We start from the raw sequence: 18,488 nt of genomic DNA, 5'->3' as shown, positions 1-18,488 counted from the left end.
AATATTTATAGAAAATATTTAATATTATATTCACACAGTATTAACAACTATTATTGTGTGTTTGAGTGAACTGAAAATTGGCAAAAATCATATCTGTGCGGAAGGTTTTACGCACCTGCGTACGCACCACACTGAAGGGTGCCCTTATCTTTTGGGAAAAAGAATCTTTATTGAGCCAAGTTCAGTAGTGGCGAAACAGTCTGTTCGTGTCATTCGCAAAGGTAAGATATTTCCTCGAATAGTGGCTCTGAGAAAGTGACAAAGACATTATTTTAAACTATTTGCAATATTACGACAACTCGTGCAATCGTGCAAAAGGATATCAGCGACAGAGGATACGGAAAAAACCCAGCGTTTCGTTAAGCTTGGTTAAATTCAAAACTATCCATGAACTTCAAGGATCCAATTAGCCCCAATCCTGACTCCCAAAGACCTTCCAAGTAGTTCATTTAGTGGAAAATTCGAGATCATTCTTCTCGTCTTGAAATATGCCAAAGTGCGTTGCGTAATGTTTATCAGGGAAAATTCATCGGTATGCTGATAAGTCGGTACGCCCAGCTACAGCAATTTTATCCGTAACCACAGAAAACTCACTCCAATCATTCCCATGGAAACTAATTGTCGATGATCTCACAATCAATTCATCACGTTCCTTATCATCGCCATCAGCAAATTATGCAGACTCCTTTCTGCCTTCTGTCCCTAAATATTCCTGTAGCATGGAATGATTGTACGATTTGTCCTTCAACATGTTCAACATGGTTGAACACAAGACCAGAAATTATGTCTACCACTGATCAATCAGTAATTAGATTTTCTCGTTACAATGCGTTATCGCGGGTGGAGTTGTAGATAAATTCAATGACCAGCCCAATAAAATTGCGAACGATTGATAGATTTCTCTAGCCTGTTCGGCTCTTGTCACTTCCTCCATTGGCAGCACACCTTGACGAGTCTGACCCACTTAGTCTCGGGGGCTTATAATCGTATCACGATGGCCAAATGAGATAATTTATGCACATTAATTGATTGATATGCCGATAACTGACTATCTTCCCCTTCATCATTCCGTAGATGCGTTTTTTGGTGGTAGGATTAGTGATAGCGGCAACTCTGTTGGCCCTAATTAAAGCGGCCCCGCCCGAGCTGTGCAAAGAAGTCGAGGAGAATGAGGAGAAGTGCGAAGAGACTCAGTATGAGAAGTACAAGAAGTGTGTGGAGGAGCTGAAGGAGCGCCGAAAGAAGCGACAAGCTGTCTGTCCGTATCTGCAACAGCCAGTCTTGCCCAGTCTGCCCACGAACTGCGACGCCCACAACATATGCGTGGCTGGCTGCCAGAACAACTATTCCTGCATGAATTTGTGCCCTTTGTGTCCAACGTCTAGCCAAGCGAACACCGCTTGTCCACCGCAGTACAACAACTGCGTGACCGCCTGCAATGGCGACGTCAACTGCCAAGTTGGATGCCAACATTACTGCTCGAATGAGTACAAATCCGTGGTGATTCAAGGACAAAACGGAGCAGACAATCGCATTGACACACTCATGACGCCCGGAAGGAACATAACGACCGTCATCAAGCTCAACAACTACATCAACAACACAAATGTCGTCAACGTGCCGACCAACGTCAACGCCACGCACGTGAACAACATCCACATCTACACGAACACCTCCCGAACGGGCGGAAAGTACGGCTTGGGATACTCGAAGAAGGGCGATTGCTGCATCTCTGTGCGTCCCAAATCCTGCCATGCCTCGTCCCAGGGATACCGATGCCACCACAAGCGCCGGCGAACCTGCGGCCAACAGTGCAATTCGAAGGTCATCCACGCTGTGCCGCGAAGAAGATGCTCCGAAGAAGGATCTTGCGAGGAAAGGGTGGCCTACGTGCCTCAGCCTAAGCCTAGGTGTGTCCACCATCATCAGTGGCCTTATGTGACCTGCGGAGGTCGGCGTGAATCCTTCTGCGACGGATGCTACGAACACTACGGGTAATTGTGTGCAAACGCTTCGAATTATATCGCATTCTAACTCTGCAACCTGACTTTTAGGTACGGCTTCGATAACTACTACGAAGGTCACGCTCCTCAGTGCCACGGATGCTACGATGACGGCTTCGAATACGGTCAAATGTACCGCCGAGGACCCGTTCTCAGGCCGTATTACTACCATGAGCCTCCTTGCTTCCTCACCGGAACATGCTACGACGGATACGATCTGGATTGCGGCCCCGGCTGCTACGGTCACGAGTACATTGATCCCGCCTGGGGATTCGGACCCTATCATCATGTCCCGCGCAGACCACACTTCAGACCTCCAGTTTGGCCGGACTCCGAGCCGGAAGACTTCTTCCCGGAATCCGAGGATGATGGCTTCATTTCTGTGCCCTTGAACGAGACTGACTTCAAGGAGGACGACTTCGACATGCCCGTGCAGAAGTGCAAAGTCATCGGAGACGACAACACCGTGACGATTCGCAATTGCACGTTCAACGACCTGAATAACAATCCTTACGCCTCGAGACCCATGTCCAAGTATCCGTACTACTCGGAGGACGACGAAGAGAGGTTGTTCCATCGCAGACGACACGACTTCGATCCCTACTACTATCACTACGCCCATCAGTCGCCCAGGCGCATGCATTCGCACCACATCAAGCAGAAGGAGCAGACCAATTCAAACATCCCCTGGGCAGAGGACGAGGACACGTCTGGTGAACACGAAAACTACGTAGTTGAGAACTACGATGACTACCTGAGCTAGATGCGATGTTTCCTTCAAGCAGAGACAAAGAAATAAGCCTAAATTTAGAAGAAATTGAAGGAGACACATTTTTTGCAAGTTCAAGAACCTTACAATAAAATCCAACTTCTAAAATAAACCGTCGTCTTTTGGTTGGGAAAAATTTTTCGTTGATAACGTGCAATTACGCAAATTCCAGGAATTGTCTATAATTACAAATTTTATCAATTTCTTGTGACTTTGTGCTGAATATGGAGTTATTATGTAACAAAATTAATATGATTAACATATATTTTAGCAGTGTTTGAAACATTCACAACTTTTGTATTCAATACAAGATTTTCATCGTGTTATGTGTTGTGAGATGCGTAAGCGTAATTTGTAGACGGAGTTCAACGAACTATTAAAAAAAATATGAAAACAAACTATTGCGTAACTTTTTTCTATTCGGAATCTATTAGGAGAGAACTATAGCTGCAAAAAGTCTAACCAGACGATTAAGGCTTGTCGCTTATCTCTTTTCGCGAGTGACTTATGCAAAATTAACCCTCATGGTTTCACTGACCTCCGCAGATAACGTGTGTATTTAGAGAATTTGCAAAATATGACTTTCTCAAATTGCGCAAGTGACTTTTTTTCCTTGCGAAAAATTTGAGGCTCAAATCTGTGTGAAGCAGTTAAAGCTAAGATAAGCCTGTTGGATTTATCAGTAAATTTGCTGATCACGCTTTGAGGAACAGCGCAGGAATTCTACGAAGAACTGAGAAACACAGTTTCCTCATTTCAATTTCCCAAACATGGAGTTTCAAAAAAAAATCATATCACAACACGTTTTCATAAAAAAAAATAATTATGCCAATTTTTTAGATTCAGCTCAAAGGCAGAAGAGAAATCTAAATGAACTTTTTTGTGATACTTTCAAACCGATCTTGACCTCTGCGTGATACCATTTTGTGGATTATCTGACAATTTTAGTGAAGATTCACTGTTTTGGGCAAAAGTGGAATTCAGTCTCACTGCGGACGGGATTGTGAACAGTCACCCAAATCTTCCCTTCAAAGCCTCAAACATGGCTTGTGGTGGAGTGATGAAAGTTCTCTGGTCTTGTGCAATATTCTGTGCCATCTTGGGAGTGTCTAGCGCCGAAAATCAAGTCAGCAACTTGGTGTCTCCTGCAAATCCTAACACACAAAGTGAGATTTGGCCATTTTTCATCCCTTTTCCTTCACTACATCATTTCTATTTCCTCAGCAACCGTTTATACTAGTCCACCTTGTGTGGGTAATACGGGCAATACGAGTACTTGTACACAAGTCGAAGTTCCGCCAACGATAACATGCGCTGAGGGTTTCTATTTGCAAAACAATCAGTGCATCAAAACTGACGTGTCAACGCAGAAGAGTCCAATTATTAGCTATTGTTCCGCTGGATACATTTTGCAAGGCAATATGTGTGTTCCAGAAACAAATCAACCAATGACCACGGATCCGAACTATGTTTGTTCACCTGGATATTATCTAAGTGGTAAGAAGGCTGTGTTAGAGCGATTACAGACTTACGAGTTACCCTCGAATCGACGGGAACTGGGATCAGTCCTCTGTGGATAAGCTTGAAGTGTGTGAAAGCTCAGATCAGCGATAATTCGTAGCTGAACTGGCGCTAAACACAAGAGTTATTCTTCTTTGTCGACATTAGCGCCACTTTTGCTTCGTGTTCCGCTCCGAAAATGAAAGATTTGCGGAAGAATTTAACGATTTTGAGAGCCCACGAAATCATTCGCAAGAGATCCGCCATTTTGAGTGCGCTGCCGTTGGGAACCCCATAAATATCGTTTTGTCCTAGAGGTTGGTCAACAACACTAAGACGGCGATGGCCGCAAATGAGGCTGTGATAAATGTACCCGCTGTGATCGAATATATGTAAATGTAAATATCGGTTGAACCTTCGATTCATCGAGGGATCAGTCGCGTTTCATGGCTCAACCAGCTGTCAGTTGTACACACTCTCGCTTATCCTTCCGTGGATCACCCGCAAGTTTGTAATCGCTCTTACCTAAATTTGGGGATGTGCGTCAATTGTATTTGTATTTTTTTTAGGAAGTCTTTGTTACCCAGAAAATCCGCCAGTTCCTCCGACAGTTTCTCCGCCAGTTTCTCCGCCAACCTGTCCGTATGGTTATGTCTGGAACGGGGCACAATGCCAGATAACTACTCCAACTTGTCCTGCAAATTATTATTATGCGAATAATTTGTGCTATCCATATCAAACTACTCCGACTAGTCCTTGCCAGACTGCACCGAACCCAGTTTATTGCGGTGTTAGCCAAATGTCTAATCCTTGTTGCGTGGTTCCCACTCAATCAGTTGCTCCTCCCATTCATCCAGTTTTTCCTACTACTCCACCAGTGATAACACCCAAACCTCCCGTCACTCCAGTGCCGCCTCTCAATCCAATACACCCAAGACTGGAGTGTCCTACTGGCTTCGTCCTAAAGAACGGCAAGTGCATCTATATACAGGTTTCTCCCCCGACTCTCCCTTATCAAAAGTGTTACCCTGGATTTATACTCAAGAATGGAGAATGCGTGTGGGAAAATGCCAAAATAATCACTAAACCCCCAACTATTGACTGCCCACCTGGTACCCAGATGACACCTTCGGGGCAGTGCATCCGATTGACGTGCGTTGGTGGCACGACTGTCAACAATTGCACAAATAACCCTTCGGGAGACTGTTGCGGTGGAACAACGCATGGAACCAACCACATTAGCAACTGGATCAACAACCACAATCCCGTTAATGTCACCACTAATGTCAACGCGAACAGCTCCAGCCACGTCACGGTCTATCTCACATCAAGCGGAGAATACAATGTGAGTTCCTCAGGAGGTGGCGAAGGAGGAGGTGGTGTGTCAACAGTTACATATGTCACACAAGCTCCTGCCCCGGAGAAGTGCTGCACTGTGATGTCGCCCAGGATGTGCAAGACCATGGAGGGCGGCTCCTGGGGGTGCTTCCACAGGAAGAAGGAGGTTTGCTCGAGCATGTGCGTCAGGCCTCAAATCTACCTGAGACCCAGACGCCCAATCTATCGCCCACCCATTGTGGTCGTTCCACCCAGGAGATCGCGTCCCTGCAGAGGCTGCAACTATCGCATGCAGCACGGTAGGTTTGCCCTTCCCTGCCACCTTCGGTGCTCCTAACCTACCTTGCGCCTCTTCCAGACTGCTCCGGTTGCTACGGTCACGGCTACTGTCCGCAATACTGCTCGGCGTACGAGTGCCAATCCAGTGATTGCGGATACATGAATCAGGAGTCCTACTGCAACGAGTACGGCGGTGAATTCTGCTCTTCCAGCTACGGATGCCTCGATGGAGAGTACTGTGACTGACGTGCCTCTTCGCCGTATCTCAACGGAGCCCGTGACCTCTCTGAGCACTGTATCAACGGGTTGACGAGAGAGATATGATGTTCTAATTATAAAATGCTACACTCGCTGCCCAGCCTAAATAGTGTATGAATTTCAACATTTTTGCATGCTCTCTTTATCAGCTTTCCCAACCGTATCGCCAAAATTCAATAAAGAATGCAAGAAAGATTACAGAATGCCTCTTACTTTGACGTTATAATCTAGAGTGTATGCGAGAAGGAGAAACCACTTGTTGAGAACCTTAATCTTCACAAAAAAATTTCAATGCCAGCATTAACATTGGCGACGGAAGACTTGAGATAAGAGACATAATTGAGATGCTGGCTGTAACGATAGTGTATCACAATGTATATTAATTGATACCCAGTGAAGTCGTTATCAACGAAGAGTAAATAAAACCAGCGTTTGCACGTGGCTTAGGAATTGAAACAACGCGAAAGACTCTCAATGAATAAAGCTGTTGTCTGTATTTCACTCTTTCTTGTGGAACCTCAATACACACAACCAAAAGTACAGTTTCACTGCAAAAAGAAGCAACCTCGTAGCTTATTACTTATACTATGCTTAGGGGAATTCTGGCAGACATGGTGTTTTTTTCTTGATCTTATTGAGTAGTATGGCAACGAGAGGAAGAAGTATCATCTAAAAAAAACGTGGTCCTAATCACAAGGTTTTGTCTAATTAAAATTCCACTCTCTTTCTTGGCGCGCGACCCGGAAGCACCTTCTAATCGTCATTCCGGCTGATGCCCAACTCCTGCAGCTCCAGCTCATCGTCCACAGAGTCCTCGTCCTCGTCGCCCGAGCCGTGAGTCGAGGGCGCGGGTGTGGATCTGCGGGACGAGCTGGGACTGGGCGGCGCGCTGAGTGGTCTGGGATAGCTGAAGTTGGCACGATGCTCCAGATACTCAGGACCCTCGTCCACGTAGTCCGGATAGACGGTCTGGAGCGCCTTCACTCGCGCCTGGCGATAGTAGATGCCGAGATTTCTCCAGTCCAGCAGCTCACTGAGGCGCTCAGTCCGATTCCGCTGAATGATCCTCTGGCGGCGGTTTAGCTTGCAGAAGTCCAGCATGAAGCTGGACAGCTGCTGAACGCTGCCCTCCAAGCTGATAAACCGCCGATCCACAATGTAGATGCCGTAGGATTTCGGGTCGGCGATGTGCTCCTGCATGAAGCAGCCGAAGCCGGAGAGATTCGTCGTGACACTGGGAATGCCCATCACCGTGCACTCGGCCGGCGTATAGCCCCACGGCTCGTAGTACGACGGGAAGACGCCCAAGTGGCAGCCGCGCACGAAGTCCTCGTAGTCCAGACCGAACAGAGGATTGGTGGAGTTCAGGAACTCCGGATGGAAAACGACCTGCAAGGCGAGACGCGGTGAGAGTGCGATAAGCGATAAGGGCAATCATTATACTCACTTTCACTCTCTCGCCGGTCGTGTTGAAGAGATTGCAACGCCTGATAGCATTGAGGACGGCATCGTTCCAATCATCCACAACGTTGTGCGTTGTTATCGGGGGCATACCTGAAAGGTGACACGGTTTTCAGAATGAGAGTATCAGACATTTGGACTCAATCATACCATCGCGCTGCAGAGCGTAGAGACAGCGCTTGATCTTCACGATGTCATCCTTCATGAGAATGTCTGACGATTCCGGCAAACGTCCTCTGAAAGCGAAGAACACAATCAGCCATAGATTCCAGACCATTAACCTTCTGATTATTCATACTTACGTCAGGCACGTCTCGTACATCCTCTTCCCGATCTGCTGCTGGATGGTCTGCAGCGTGTCCCTGAGAGACTTGGTCACGGCGTGGCCGCGCAAGCTCTCGACGTTGAAGTTGTTGGTTTTGGCGGGAAAGATGAGGAAGGCCACAACGGTGACGTCGGGCATCTGATTCTTGAGATAGTGATTCAATCGCGCCAGCGCCTCGATGAAGATGTCCGCGCCCTTGTTGGAGAACTCATAGCGGCCGGCGATGAAGAAGTACAGCGTCTTGTCGAGATTGAAGTCGAAGTGGCCGTAAAAATGGCCGCGCACGAAATCATGGATCTTCTCCTTGGCCATGGCGTGAAGATTCTGGAACTCATGGATGGCGGAGAACTTCTTCACGTTCAGGCCATTGGGTGTGATGATGTCGGGCTTGCGCTTCAGTAGGTGCTCCGCCTCGTAGCCCGTGATCTCGGACACGGTGGTGAAGATGTGGCTGAGATGCGACGCGGCGCGCTCGAGGCAGTATCTGTGGTAGATCTGCCTCTTGCCCGCCTCCTCGTCCACGGAGAACTTGTCCAGGTTGTTGTAGAAGTCCGTGTTGCCAGCACACAGATAGCGCCCGAGGAGCGTCGCGTGCGTCGTGAACACCGTGGCGACGTCCACTTTCCGCGTGCGCAGCGCAATCAGACCCACGCCGGCCTGCCACTCGTGGAAGTGACTCACGATGCGCGCCGGACCGAGGTCGTTCTCGCGCGAGTACTGCTCCACGCTGTCCTTGAACTCGCGCAGGAACGTGGCCACCATGTAGCCCAGGATGATGGCGTCGTTGCACTCGATGTCCAGATGAGGCACTCCGATCGCCGTGGCGTTCCACAGCTCGCCCTTGAACTCGTCCATGCGCCACGCGGCGCTGCCGATCTCGAACAGGATGATCTGCGGCGCGCCGTCCACCAGCCAGCGGCCCGTGTGCACCTTGAAGCCCATGGCGCGCACGGCGTTCACGGCGGCCTCGTAGGGATTGCCGCGCGGGAACTCGTACTCCTCCACCTCCGTGCGCGCGCACGCGTCCTTGTACGGCCCGATGAGGCAATACTGATCGCCCAGCTCCTCAGTGGACACGTACGCCTTGGAGCGGATCACCGTGTAGATGCCGCCCACCTTGTTCGCCGCCTCCCACGCCACCTCGAACGTCCAGCGGTTCTCCCGGTTGGCGGAGTGGCCGCGATCGAGGTAGCCCAGCAGATCGCCGGCGGACTCCACGCGCGAGAATCGACGCATCATCTGCGGAGAACAAGGCAAAAAATTGCATGAAGGGCTTTAAAATGACCTCAAATCAAGTTTTACAATCACAAGAATTGCGAGAATTTATATCTACGATAAGAAATTCATTGATATTATACAGTATGAATGACATTTGATTGGACTTATGATTATAAAAAGTGACGCTGATTTACAGAACACCTGAGCCAAATTCCCATTCGTTTTATTTACTTAGTACATTCGCGTGATAGCAACAATCAAATCTATACACTTGAGATTATTCGTGTATTACGCAATGAATTTATGAACTCGCATTACATTTATAGGAGTGATACGGTTTTTATTGCAAAAAGATGATCGAGTATAAATAGAGACGATTTCTCGCCACAATTCAATTGAGTTTTTTCACTGGAACAATGCTGAAGACTCACGGAACAAGATTTGTTGGGAAAGTCGCTGTCTTGACAGCTTCAACGGAAGGGTTAGTGAAGTTCAAGAGTTGGAAATTCCCCAAAATCTCAAGTGTTCCTTAATTTTTCTTCAAGAATCGGCCTCGCGATTGCCCGAAGATTGGGTCAAGAGAAAGCGAAGGTCGTCGTGAGCTCGAGGAAGCAAGAAAATGTGGAGAAAGCTGTGGAAACTCTTCGGAAAGAGGACATCGAGGCTATCGGAGTGAAGTGTCACGTGTCAAACGCTGAAGAACGAGCAAATCTTTTAAGTGAGGCTGTGAAGAAGTTCGGAGGAGTCGATATTCTTGTGTCAATGGCTGGCGTTAATCCTCACGTTGGAAGCCTTATTGATTGTCCTGAAAGCGCCTGGGATAAAGCGTTTAATATCAATCTAAAAAGCTCCTTCCTTATGACCAAAGAAGTCATTCCTCTGATGAGAAAACAAGGAGGAGGAAGTATTTTGTACATGTCTTCAATTGCAGCTTTCATGGAAACTGTCGTAAGTTCGTCGTCGACAGAAGTTATATTTATTTGGAAACAAGCATTTTCTTTAAATACAAACAAAATTTATTTATTTTTAGGTTCTTGGGCCATACGGCACTTCAAAGCTCGGACTTTCACGACTCGCTAAAGATTTTGCGTACAATTTGGCTCTGGAAAATATCAGAGTGAATTGCGTGGCTTCAGGACCGATAAATACCAACTTCATGTCAAACGTAAAAGGACCTTTACATAAATCCTATCAATCATATATTCTTCACCATTTTTAATACTATTTTAGATCGCTCTTGTGGATGAGTTTAAGGATGTCTTAAACTACAAAATGCCCATGAAGAGAATGGGAACTGTGGAGGAAATCGCAGGTCCTGCGGCTTTCCTTCTGTCCGACGATGCCAGTTACATCACAGGAGAAACGCTGATTGTGGCAGGAGAAATGCCAAGTCGCGCGTAAATTTTACATTACAAAAAAAACGCTGAATCCTTGAAATTTTATCAAGATTATGTTTTTCACGAAATATTTTTTTATTAATAAATTCATTCAGTGTTTCAAGAAATTCAGGAATAATTGTTACGGTAGAATAAATTTTATATTGAAAACTATGTATTATTTTTTATGCTCGAAACAGTAATAAAAACACGCACGGTTAACAAAATGAAATTTCTTACGTCGTTATGTACGAGAGAAAGAAGTTGTTTAATGCTTATAAAATAAAATAATGGAATTTGGTTACTAAAAAGAGTGTTTAAAAGAAGATTCTTCAAAATGGCGAGAAAAAAAATCCATCTAGTTATGTAATTTTCCAAATTAAAATGATTCAACGAAAACATATCAGGAAAAATTCGTTATCATTTTATCTTGTGTAAGAAATAAATTTATGGTATTCGTAAAATTGCCCGTAATCTTAAACGTGTCAGTAATAATTAAATCACAATAGTCAAAGATTAAAAGAGCACTTCGTGTCCGAGTTTAATCTGCAACTCCAAAATGAGCGAAGTATGTTGATAAAAATGGTGATTTCGAAATACAATACAATTGACTTATAAAATTTTATTTCACTCATCGGAATTATAAAGTATTTTATTGGAAAAACATGATCAAGTATAAATAGAGACGATTTCTCGCCACAATTCAATTGAGTTTTTTCACTGGAACAATGCTGAAGACTCACGGAACAAGATTTGTTGGGAAAGTCGCTGTCTTGACAGCTTCAACGGAAGGGTTAGTGAAGTTCAAGAGTTGGAAATTCCCCAAAATCTCAAGTGTTCCTTAATTTTTCTTCAAGAATCGGCCTCGCGATTGCCCGAAGATTGGGTCAAGAGAAAGCGAAGGTCGTCGTGAGCTCGAGAAAGCAAGAAAATGTGGAGAAAGCTGTGGAAACTCTTCGGAAAGAGGACATCGAGGCTATCGGAGTGAAGTGTCACGTGTCAAACGCTGAAGAACGAGCAAATCTTTTAAGTGAGGCTGTGAAGAAGTTCGGAGGAGTCGATATTCTTGTGTCAATGGCTGGCGTTAATCCTTACATTGGAAGCATTGTTGATTGTCCTGAAAGCGCCTGGGATAAAGCGTTTAATATCAATCTAAAAAGCTCCTTCCTTATGACCAAAGAAGTCATTCCTCTGATGAGAAAACAAGGAGGAGGAAGTATTTTGTACATGTCTTCAATTGCAGCTTTCATGGAAACTGTCGTAAGTTCGTCGTCGACAGAAGTTATATTTATTTGGAAACAAGCATTTTCTTTAAATACAAACAAAATTTATTTATTTTTAGGTTCTTGGGCCGTACGGCACTTCAAAGCTCGGACTTTCACGACTCGCTAAAGATTTTGCGTACAATTTGGCTCTGGAAAATATCAGAGTGAATTGCGTGGCTTCAGGACCGATAAATACCAACTTCATGTCAAACGTAAAAGGACCTTTACATAAATCCTATCAATCATATATTCTTCACCATTTTTAATACTATTTTAGATCGCTCTTGTGGATGAGTTTAAGGATGTCTTAAACTACAAAATGCCCATGAAGAGAATGGGAACTGTGGAGGAAATCGCAGGTCCTGCGGCTTTCCTTCTGTCCGACGATGCCAGTTACATCACAGGAGAAACGCTGATTGTGGCAGGAGAAATGCCAAGTCGCGCGTAAATTTTACATTACAAAAAAAACGCTGAATCCTTGAAATTTTATCAAGATTATGTTTTTCACGAAATATTTTTTTATTAATAAATTCATTCAGTGTTTCAAGAAATTCAGGAATAATTGTTACGGTAGAATAAATTTTATATTGAAAACTATGTATTATTTTTTATGCTCGAAACAGTAATAAAAACACGCACGGTTAACAAAATGAAATTTCTTACGTCGTTATGTACGAGAGAAAGAAGTTGTTTAATGCTTATAAAATAAAATAATGGAATTTGGTTACTAAAAAGAGTGTTTAAAAGAAGATTCTTCAAAATGGCGAGAAAAAAAATCCATCTAGTTATGTAATTTTCCAAATTAAAATGATTCAACGAAAACATATCAGGAAAAATTCGTTATCATTTTATCTTGTGTAAGAAATAAATTTATGGTATTCGTAAAATTGCTCGTAATCTTAAACGTGTCAGTAATAATTAAATCACAATAGTCAAAGATTAAAAGAGCACTTCGTGTCCGAGTTTAATCTGCAACTCCAAAATGAGCGAAGTATGTTGATAAAAATGGTGATTTCGAAATACAATACAATTGACTTATAAAATTTTATTTCACTCATCGGAATTATAAAGTATTTTATTGGAAAAACATGATCAAGTATAAATAGAGACGATTTCTCGCCACAATTCAATTGAGTTTTTTCACTGGAACAATACTGAAGACTCACGGAACAAGATTTGTTGGGAAAGTCGCTGTCTTGACAGCTTCAACGGAAGGGTTAGTGAAGTTCAAGAGTTGGAAATTCCCCAAAATCTCAAGTGTTCCTTAATTTTTCTTCAAGAATCGGCCTCGCGATTGCCCGAAGATTGGGTCAAGAGAAAGCGAAGGTCGTCGTGAGCTCGAGAAAGCAAGAAAATGTGGAGAAAGCTGTGGAAACTCTTCGGAAAGAGGACATCGAGGCTATCGGAGTGAAGTGTCACGTGTCAAACGCTGAAGAACGAGCAAATCTTTTAAGTGAGGCTGTGAAGAAGTTCGGAGGAGTCGATATTCTTGTGTCAATGGCTGGCGTTAATCCTTACATTGGAAGCATTGTTGATTGTCCTGAAAGCGCCTGGGATAAAGCGTTTGATGTTAACCTGAAAAGCTCATTTCTTTTGACCAAAGAAGTCATTCCATTGATGAGAAAACGAGGAGGAGGAAGCATTCTGTATACATCTTCTGTAATAGCTTTCGTGGAAACTGTCGTGAGTACAGAAGTTATTTTTTTTTTTGGAAAAAACCCCTTTTTTATCTACACGCAAAGTTTATTCTTCATAGATTCTTGGGCCGTACGGCACTTCAAAGCTCGGACTTTCACGACTCGCTAAAGATTTTGCGTACAATTTGGCTCTGGAAAATATAAGAGTGAATTGCGTTGCTCCTGGGCCGATAGACACCAACTTTATGTCTAAAGTAAGGGTCTTTAAGGATAATTTGAATGTTTATCTTCTCATTGCATTTTTTTAAAATAATTTTAGATCGGCCTTTCGGATGAATTCAAGGAATTTCTTAACTACAAAATGCCCATGAAGAGAATGGGAACGGTGGAGGAAGTCGCAGGTCCTGCGGCTTTCCTTCTGTCCGACGACGCCAGTTACATCACAGGAGAAACGCTGATTGTGGCAGGAGAAATGCCAAGTCGCGCGTAATTCAATAGTACAAAAAAACGCTGAATCCTTTACCAAAATTATGTTTTTCACGAAATATTTTTTTATTAATAAATTCATTCAGTGTTTCAAGAAATTCAGGAACAATTATTACGACAGAATAAATTTATATTGAAAAGTATGTATTATTTTTTAAATTTTTTATACTTAAAACAGTAATAAAACACGCACGGTTAACAAAATGAAATTTCTTACGTCGTTATGTACGAGAGAAAGAAGTTGTTTAATACTTATAGAATTAAATAAAGGAATATTTTGTTACTAAAAAGAGTGTTTAAAGCAAGATTCTTCAAAATGGCGAGAAAAAATCCATCTAGTTATGTAATTTTCCGAATTATGATGATTCAACGAAAACATATCAGGAAAAATTCGTTATCATTTTATCATGCGTAAGAAATAAATTTATGGTATTCGTAAAATTGCCCGTAATCTTAAACGTGTCAGTAATACTTAAATCACAATTGTTAATGGTGAAAATACAGCATCTTGATTAGCAACCATTGATCGGGTTTATCTCTTTCTTCAGCATGCGTATCGCGTTTTTTCCTTCCTGCTTGCACAACACAGTCTGCAGAATTTGTCTCTGTAGATCTTTAGACTATGTTGAGCGAGCAGGGTGGAAATACACGATATCCCAAGTGACACCAAATGACCAGACCGGAAAATATGACTGTTTGTGTAGTACATTTTCGAGTCGCGGCCGTGGTCAAAAATTCGTAGTCTTCGACGCGCGTGAAGCGCCACCATCTTGAATGCATTTCGAGGAAATCCCGGAAGATAGTTCCCGGTCGGAATCGAGTCGCATGAGTATTCTATATGACCGACATTTATATGCTTCATTACCCAGAACCGACCAATTTTTGGACACCTTTTCTTACTTGTTCTCAACTTTGGTGTATAAACGCGAAAGGCTTCTAGACGGTCGGAAAGCATGCAATTGTAACTCGTCGTGTTGCTTGGGACACTGATTGGGTTGCTGATCAAAATGCTGTGTTTTCACCATAAAGATTAAAAGAACACTTTGTGCTCAATTTAATCTGAAACTCCTAAATGAGCAAATTATGTTAATAAAAATTATAATTTTCAAAGTGCTGCACAATTGACTTATAAAATTTTATTTCACTCATCGGAATTATCAAATATTTTATGGCAAAAATGATATATAAATGAAGACAATTCCTAGCTACAAGTCAGTTTAATTTTTTCACTGGAACAATGCTGAAGACTCACGGAACAAGATTTGTTGGGAAAGTCGCTGTCTTGACAGCTTCAACGGAAGGGTTAGTGAAGTTCAAGAGTTGGAAATTCCCCAAAATCTCAAGTGTTCCTTAATTTTTCTTCAAGAATCGGCCTCGCGATTGCCCGAAGATTGGGTCAAGAGAAAGCGAAGGTCGTCGTGAGCTCGAGAAAGCAAGAAAATGTGGAGAAAGCTGTGGAAACTCTTCGGAAAGAGGACATCGAGGCTATCGGAGTGAAGTGTCACGTGTCAAACGCTGAAGAACGAGCAAATCTCTTAAGTGAGGCTGTGAAGAAGTTCGGAGGAGTTGATATTCTTGTGTCAATGGCTGGTGTTAATCCTTACATTGGAAGCATTGTTGATTGTCCTGAAAGCGCCTGGGATAAAGCGTTTAATATCAATATGAAAAGCTCATTTCTTATGACCAAAGAAGTCATTCCTCTGATGAGAAAACAAGGAGGAGGAAGTATTTTGTACATTTCGTCCATTGCAGCTTTCATGGAAACCGGCGTGAGTGGAAAAATGTTATTTTTTTGGAACGAAGCATATTTTAAATACAGACAAAATCTGTTTTATACAGACAATTGGTCTTTACGGCACTTCAAAGCTCGGACTTTCACGTCTCGCTAAGGAATTTGCGTACAATTTGGCTCTGGACAAAATCAGGGTGAATTGCGTGGCTTCTGGACCGATAAATACCAACTTCATGTCAAAGGTTAAGGACTTTATGAATCATTTAAATGAGTATCTTGTCATTGCTATTAAAAAAAAAATTTTTAGATCTCCCTTACGGATGAGTTTAAGGATGTCTTCAACTACAAAATGCCTATGAAGAGAATGGGAACTGTGGAGGAAGTCGCGGGTCCTGCGGCTTTCTTTCTGTCCGACGACGCCAGTTACATCACAGGAGAAACGCTGATTGTGGCAGGAGAAATGCCAAGTCGGGCGTAAAGGACCTTCAGATTTGATTGTCTTATAAAATATATCGTCAAGTATAACAGCATTCAATTGATCTTGCGCCCTTCCAAGATATCAAGAAATTCTATCATATCATAAATGATATTCTCATCGATAAAAAGCGACGATCATAAATACATTTCCCACATAAGAGCGCGCTGTTTTACAGCATGAAATAAACACAGTCATTTTTTCACAACACCAAAAATACTCCACTATCAACAGATTGTCGTAAAGTTCACGCCAACTGATGCACTACGATTAGTTATTCTAGTAAATAAGGAAAAGTGTACACAAGTTCACTTCCTGAAGCTCCGTATTTTCCACTCAATATTTACCCACGCGTCTTATCAATGTGGCAAAAAGCATCGCCGAGAGCATAACAACTATAAATCTGATTAAGCTCTAGCATTGCGTTGGGGGAATGTTGTTATTTGTGCGCTAAGGAGACTAATGATTTGTTTTGCAACACTGCGATGCACTCGCGAAGGCGCCGCGAGTGATGTGAGAATTGTCTCTCCGATGTTTTTATGCCCCGAGACGGCTTAAAGTCAAATAGAGGTCACTGACTAACCTTAAATCCCGTACAGAAACTCCACGGCAACTGGTTTGGCTCTGGGGCGCTGTTCGCCGGCACTGGACACGTGCGTGGAAAGTGCTACAGCTCACGTCGGTCACGCACGCACAATCTGGGATGCTTTCACGCCGCGGGAAAACCTCCTTTTCGCGGGGAGGAGAGACTCGAGAGCGCACGGCGGAGGGAAAAGCTGCCACACGGCAAATGTCTCGTCGAGGAACTGACAAGCGATTGGGGAGAAGGCGAAACTTCGGCAAGAAAAACCAGTTTCGGTGCTCTTGACATGATTCTCTCTCTCGGGCGGCTTTCTTCTCACTCTCTTTGGCACAGCCACGAAAAACAGAGACACTGAAATGCCTCTTTAAATATAGACCAATATAGACACTTTCCGTCTGGCTCTCTCGCGCGCGCTCTTATCACAGCTCTTTTCTCCACACGTGATAACACGAATGCCGAGCGAGAGTGGCCGCGATAAGACGCTGCGATTGAGCGGCTCTCGCGCAAATGCGCGCTCTCGCGAGCTTAGCGGTCAATGGCAAAGGGGAGGAAAAGAGACAATTCGGGGGAGAGAAAGCATGAATGAAATTCCTGAGACAGCAAACATTCTTCAAACATAGTACTATACGCGCAACAACTATCGCAGACGCGCACTTCGCCGGAAAACTCTCCACCGCATCTGCGCCATCTGTGCGCGGCCACTGGCAGCCGTGCGCGAGCCAAAAGATCCCTCGACATCTCTCCAGAGTGTATTTAAATAAATTGGTCGTTCAATTAATTAGCTGCGAACGATTCAAAATTGGTGTAGACGGCGAATCGGCCGTTCAATTAATTACATCCATGACCTCTCTGTCGTGGTGCCTAATTAAAAGTCACCCCAACCCCTCTGTGTAATTACAAGGGTAATATTTATGTTTTTAATTGGTTCCCGGTGTGTGTTGCTTTTTTCCTGCGCTCTCCTTCACCCTCCAAGTGCCACAGCAATTTTAATTATAGGCCCTTCGCGCGTGAGAAGCCGCACAAATTATCGCGGCTGAATCATTGTCCGCCAATTCTCGGCACCCACGCACTATCTTGCCCAGCAGCAATTGGCGAAGAAGCAAAGTTTTCCTCCCTCAAACAACTGCAATTCATTTCCACCTTGACTCCGCACGTACTAATGCCGAAATATTGCCTCATCTGACGGCGTCTGTCGCTTAAAATTTTCAACAGACTGGCCACAAATGGCGCATCCCCAACAATCCCAACGGATCGCAAAACTCTTCACCCAATGCCACACTTTTCAAGCCACCATATGCTTGGCAGGGCTTATCTGGGCATCTCAGAAGACACTGAAGTGTCTTCGAAAGATGTGCAAAAAAGTGGGGAAAAACCACGAATTTTGCAATATGCCCATCGAAATCAAGTGAAGATGAGATCTTACGTAATTGATGTGTTCTAGACAGTTGTAGGCCATTCTTTGCTCTTTTCAAAATGCTATTTTTCTTGAAAATCGGATGAAAAATTAAGGCAGTATGAATATTTTCACATCAAGATGAATACGAAGACGTTTATCCCAGTTTTTGTTCATGGCAAAATGCCTTACAAATCATAGGAGGACTGAATCTGACTGAAATCAGATGTTCTAGAGAGTTGTAGGCTGTGAAGTTATGATTCCAAAACGCCATTAATTTTGAAAATCCATCCAAAAATGGCGCTGATATGAATATTTTTGTGGATCTTTACTGCAAAGTGTGTAAAAAAGACATTTATTGCACACAAAGGTCATTAACACCATCAGAAA

General features: G+C 43.7%; 7 protein-coding genes across 7 annotated transcripts; 6 read left to right on the top strand and 1 right to left on the bottom strand.

Annotated features, from left to right (window-relative positions):
• Nucleotides 1-1,074: 1,074 nt before the first annotated feature.
• LOC132265208 (uncharacterized) lies at nucleotides 1,075-2,766 on the top strand. Its single transcript, XM_059765786.1, has 2 exons — nucleotides 1,075-1,994; nucleotides 2,055-2,766. Exons 1-2 carry the CDS (start codon nucleotides 1,075-1,077, stop codon nucleotides 2,764-2,766), a joined length of 1,632 nt encoding a protein of 543 aa, XP_059621769.1.
• A 1,952-nt stretch (nucleotides 2,767-4,718) lies between these two features.
• LOC132265207 (uncharacterized) lies at nucleotides 4,719-6,135 on the top strand. Its single transcript, XM_059765785.1, has 3 exons — nucleotides 4,719-4,779; nucleotides 4,842-5,909; nucleotides 5,969-6,135. Exons 1-3 carry the CDS (start codon nucleotides 4,719-4,721, stop codon nucleotides 6,133-6,135), a joined length of 1,296 nt encoding a protein of 431 aa, XP_059621768.1.
• A 481-nt stretch (nucleotides 6,136-6,616) lies between these two features.
• LOC132264729 (glycogen [starch] synthase) lies at nucleotides 6,617-17,056 on the bottom strand. Its single transcript, XM_059765025.1, has 5 exons — nucleotides 16,706-17,056; nucleotides 7,911-9,172; nucleotides 7,759-7,844; nucleotides 7,595-7,701; nucleotides 6,617-7,536 (listed from the first exon to the last, which is right to left on the bottom strand). Exons 2-5 carry the CDS (start codon nucleotides 9,170-9,172, stop codon nucleotides 6,901-6,903), a joined length of 2,091 nt encoding a protein of 696 aa, XP_059621008.1. The 5' UTR covers nucleotides 16,706-17,056; the 3' UTR covers nucleotides 6,617-6,900.
• On the top strand, nucleotides 9,568-10,552 carry LOC132265206 (dehydrogenase/reductase SDR family member 4-like). Its single transcript, XM_059765783.1, has 4 exons — nucleotides 9,568-9,632; nucleotides 9,697-10,099; nucleotides 10,182-10,316; nucleotides 10,382-10,552. The coding sequence occupies exons 1-4, from the start codon at nucleotides 9,568-9,570 to the stop codon at nucleotides 10,550-10,552; spliced, it is 774 nt and encodes a 257-aa protein (XP_059621766.1).
• On the top strand, nucleotides 11,249-12,240 carry LOC132265205 (dehydrogenase/reductase SDR family member 4-like). Its single transcript, XM_059765782.1, has 4 exons — nucleotides 11,249-11,320; nucleotides 11,385-11,787; nucleotides 11,870-12,004; nucleotides 12,070-12,240. Exons 1-4 carry the CDS (start codon nucleotides 11,256-11,258, stop codon nucleotides 12,238-12,240), a joined length of 774 nt encoding a protein of 257 aa, XP_059621765.1. The 5' UTR covers nucleotides 11,249-11,255.
• Nucleotides 12,775-13,919, top strand: LOC132265204 (dehydrogenase/reductase SDR family member 4-like). The gene is made up of 5 exons (XM_059765781.1): nucleotides 12,775-12,783; nucleotides 12,953-13,008; nucleotides 13,073-13,475; nucleotides 13,549-13,683; nucleotides 13,749-13,919. The coding sequence occupies exons 1-5, from the start codon at nucleotides 12,775-12,777 to the stop codon at nucleotides 13,917-13,919; spliced, it is 774 nt and encodes a 257-aa protein (XP_059621764.1).
• On the top strand, nucleotides 15,146-16,125 carry LOC132265203 (dehydrogenase/reductase SDR family member 4-like). Its single transcript, XM_059765780.1, has 4 exons — nucleotides 15,146-15,217; nucleotides 15,282-15,684; nucleotides 15,755-15,889; nucleotides 15,955-16,125. Exons 1-4 carry the CDS (start codon nucleotides 15,153-15,155, stop codon nucleotides 16,123-16,125), a joined length of 774 nt encoding a protein of 257 aa, XP_059621763.1. The 5' UTR covers nucleotides 15,146-15,152.
• Nucleotides 17,057-18,488: the final 1,432 nt, after the last annotated feature.

The sequence above is a fragment of the Phlebotomus argentipes genome, unplaced genomic scaffold (genome assembly GCF_947086385.1).
Source record: "Phlebotomus argentipes unplaced genomic scaffold, Phlebotomus argentipes genome assembly contig_2, whole genome shotgun sequence".
Taxonomy (NCBI): domain Eukaryota; kingdom Metazoa; phylum Arthropoda; class Insecta; order Diptera; family Psychodidae; genus Phlebotomus; species Phlebotomus argentipes.
This window is presented reverse-complemented; position numbering and strand designations above follow the sequence as displayed.

Coding starts and splice junctions, on each gene's coding strand:
- LOC132265208 (XM_059765786.1), top strand. CDS start 1,075: ATGCGTTTTTTGGTGGTAGGATTAGTGATAGCGGCAACTCTGTTGGCC. Junction 1,995..2,054: donor GGATGCTACGAACACTACGG/GTAATTGTGTGC, acceptor CCTGACTTTTAG/GTACGGCTTCGATAACTACT.
- LOC132265207 (XM_059765785.1), top strand. CDS start 4,719: ATGGCTCAACCAGCTGTCAGTTGTACACACTCTCGCTTATCCTTCCGT. Junction 4,780..4,841: donor CTTCCGTGGATCACCCGCAA/GTTTGTAATCGC, acceptor TATTTTTTTTAG/GAAGTCTTTGTTACCCAGAA. Junction 5,910..5,968: donor CAACTATCGCATGCAGCACG/GTAGGTTTGCCC, acceptor CGCCTCTTCCAG/ACTGCTCCGGTTGCTACGGT.
- LOC132264729 (XM_059765025.1), bottom strand. CDS start 9,172: ATGATGCGTCGATTCTCGCGCGTGGAGTCCGCCGGCGATCTGCTGGGC. Junction 7,845..7,910: donor ATGTACGAGACGTGCCTGAC/GTAAGTATGAAT, acceptor CTTCGCTTTCAG/AGGACGTTTGCCGGAATCGT. Junction 7,702..7,758: donor CTACGCTCTGCAGCGCGATG/GTATGATTGAGT, acceptor GTCACCTTTCAG/GTATGCCCCCGATAACAACG.
- LOC132265206 (XM_059765783.1), top strand. CDS start 9,568: ATGCTGAAGACTCACGGAACAAGATTTGTTGGGAAAGTCGCTGTCTTG. Junction 9,633..9,696: donor TTGACAGCTTCAACGGAAGG/GTTAGTGAAGTT, acceptor TTTTTCTTCAAG/AATCGGCCTCGCGATTGCCC. Junction 10,317..10,381: donor ATACCAACTTCATGTCAAAC/GTAAAAGGACCT, acceptor ATACTATTTTAG/ATCGCTCTTGTGGATGAGTT.
- LOC132265205 (XM_059765782.1), top strand. CDS start 11,256: ATGCTGAAGACTCACGGAACAAGATTTGTTGGGAAAGTCGCTGTCTTG. Junction 11,321..11,384: donor TTGACAGCTTCAACGGAAGG/GTTAGTGAAGTT, acceptor TTTTTCTTCAAG/AATCGGCCTCGCGATTGCCC. Junction 11,788..11,869: donor CAGCTTTCATGGAAACTGTC/GTAAGTTCGTCG, acceptor ATTTATTTTTAG/GTTCTTGGGCCGTACGGCAC.
- LOC132265204 (XM_059765781.1), top strand. Junction 13,009..13,072: donor TTGACAGCTTCAACGGAAGG/GTTAGTGAAGTT, acceptor TTTTTCTTCAAG/AATCGGCCTCGCGATTGCCC. Junction 13,684..13,748: donor ACACCAACTTTATGTCTAAA/GTAAGGGTCTTT, acceptor AAATAATTTTAG/ATCGGCCTTTCGGATGAATT.
- LOC132265203 (XM_059765780.1), top strand. CDS start 15,153: ATGCTGAAGACTCACGGAACAAGATTTGTTGGGAAAGTCGCTGTCTTG. Junction 15,685..15,754: donor CAGCTTTCATGGAAACCGGC/GTGAGTGGAAAA, acceptor TGTTTTATACAG/ACAATTGGTCTTTACGGCAC. Junction 15,890..15,954: donor ATACCAACTTCATGTCAAAG/GTTAAGGACTTT, acceptor AAAAATTTTTAG/ATCTCCCTTACGGATGAGTT.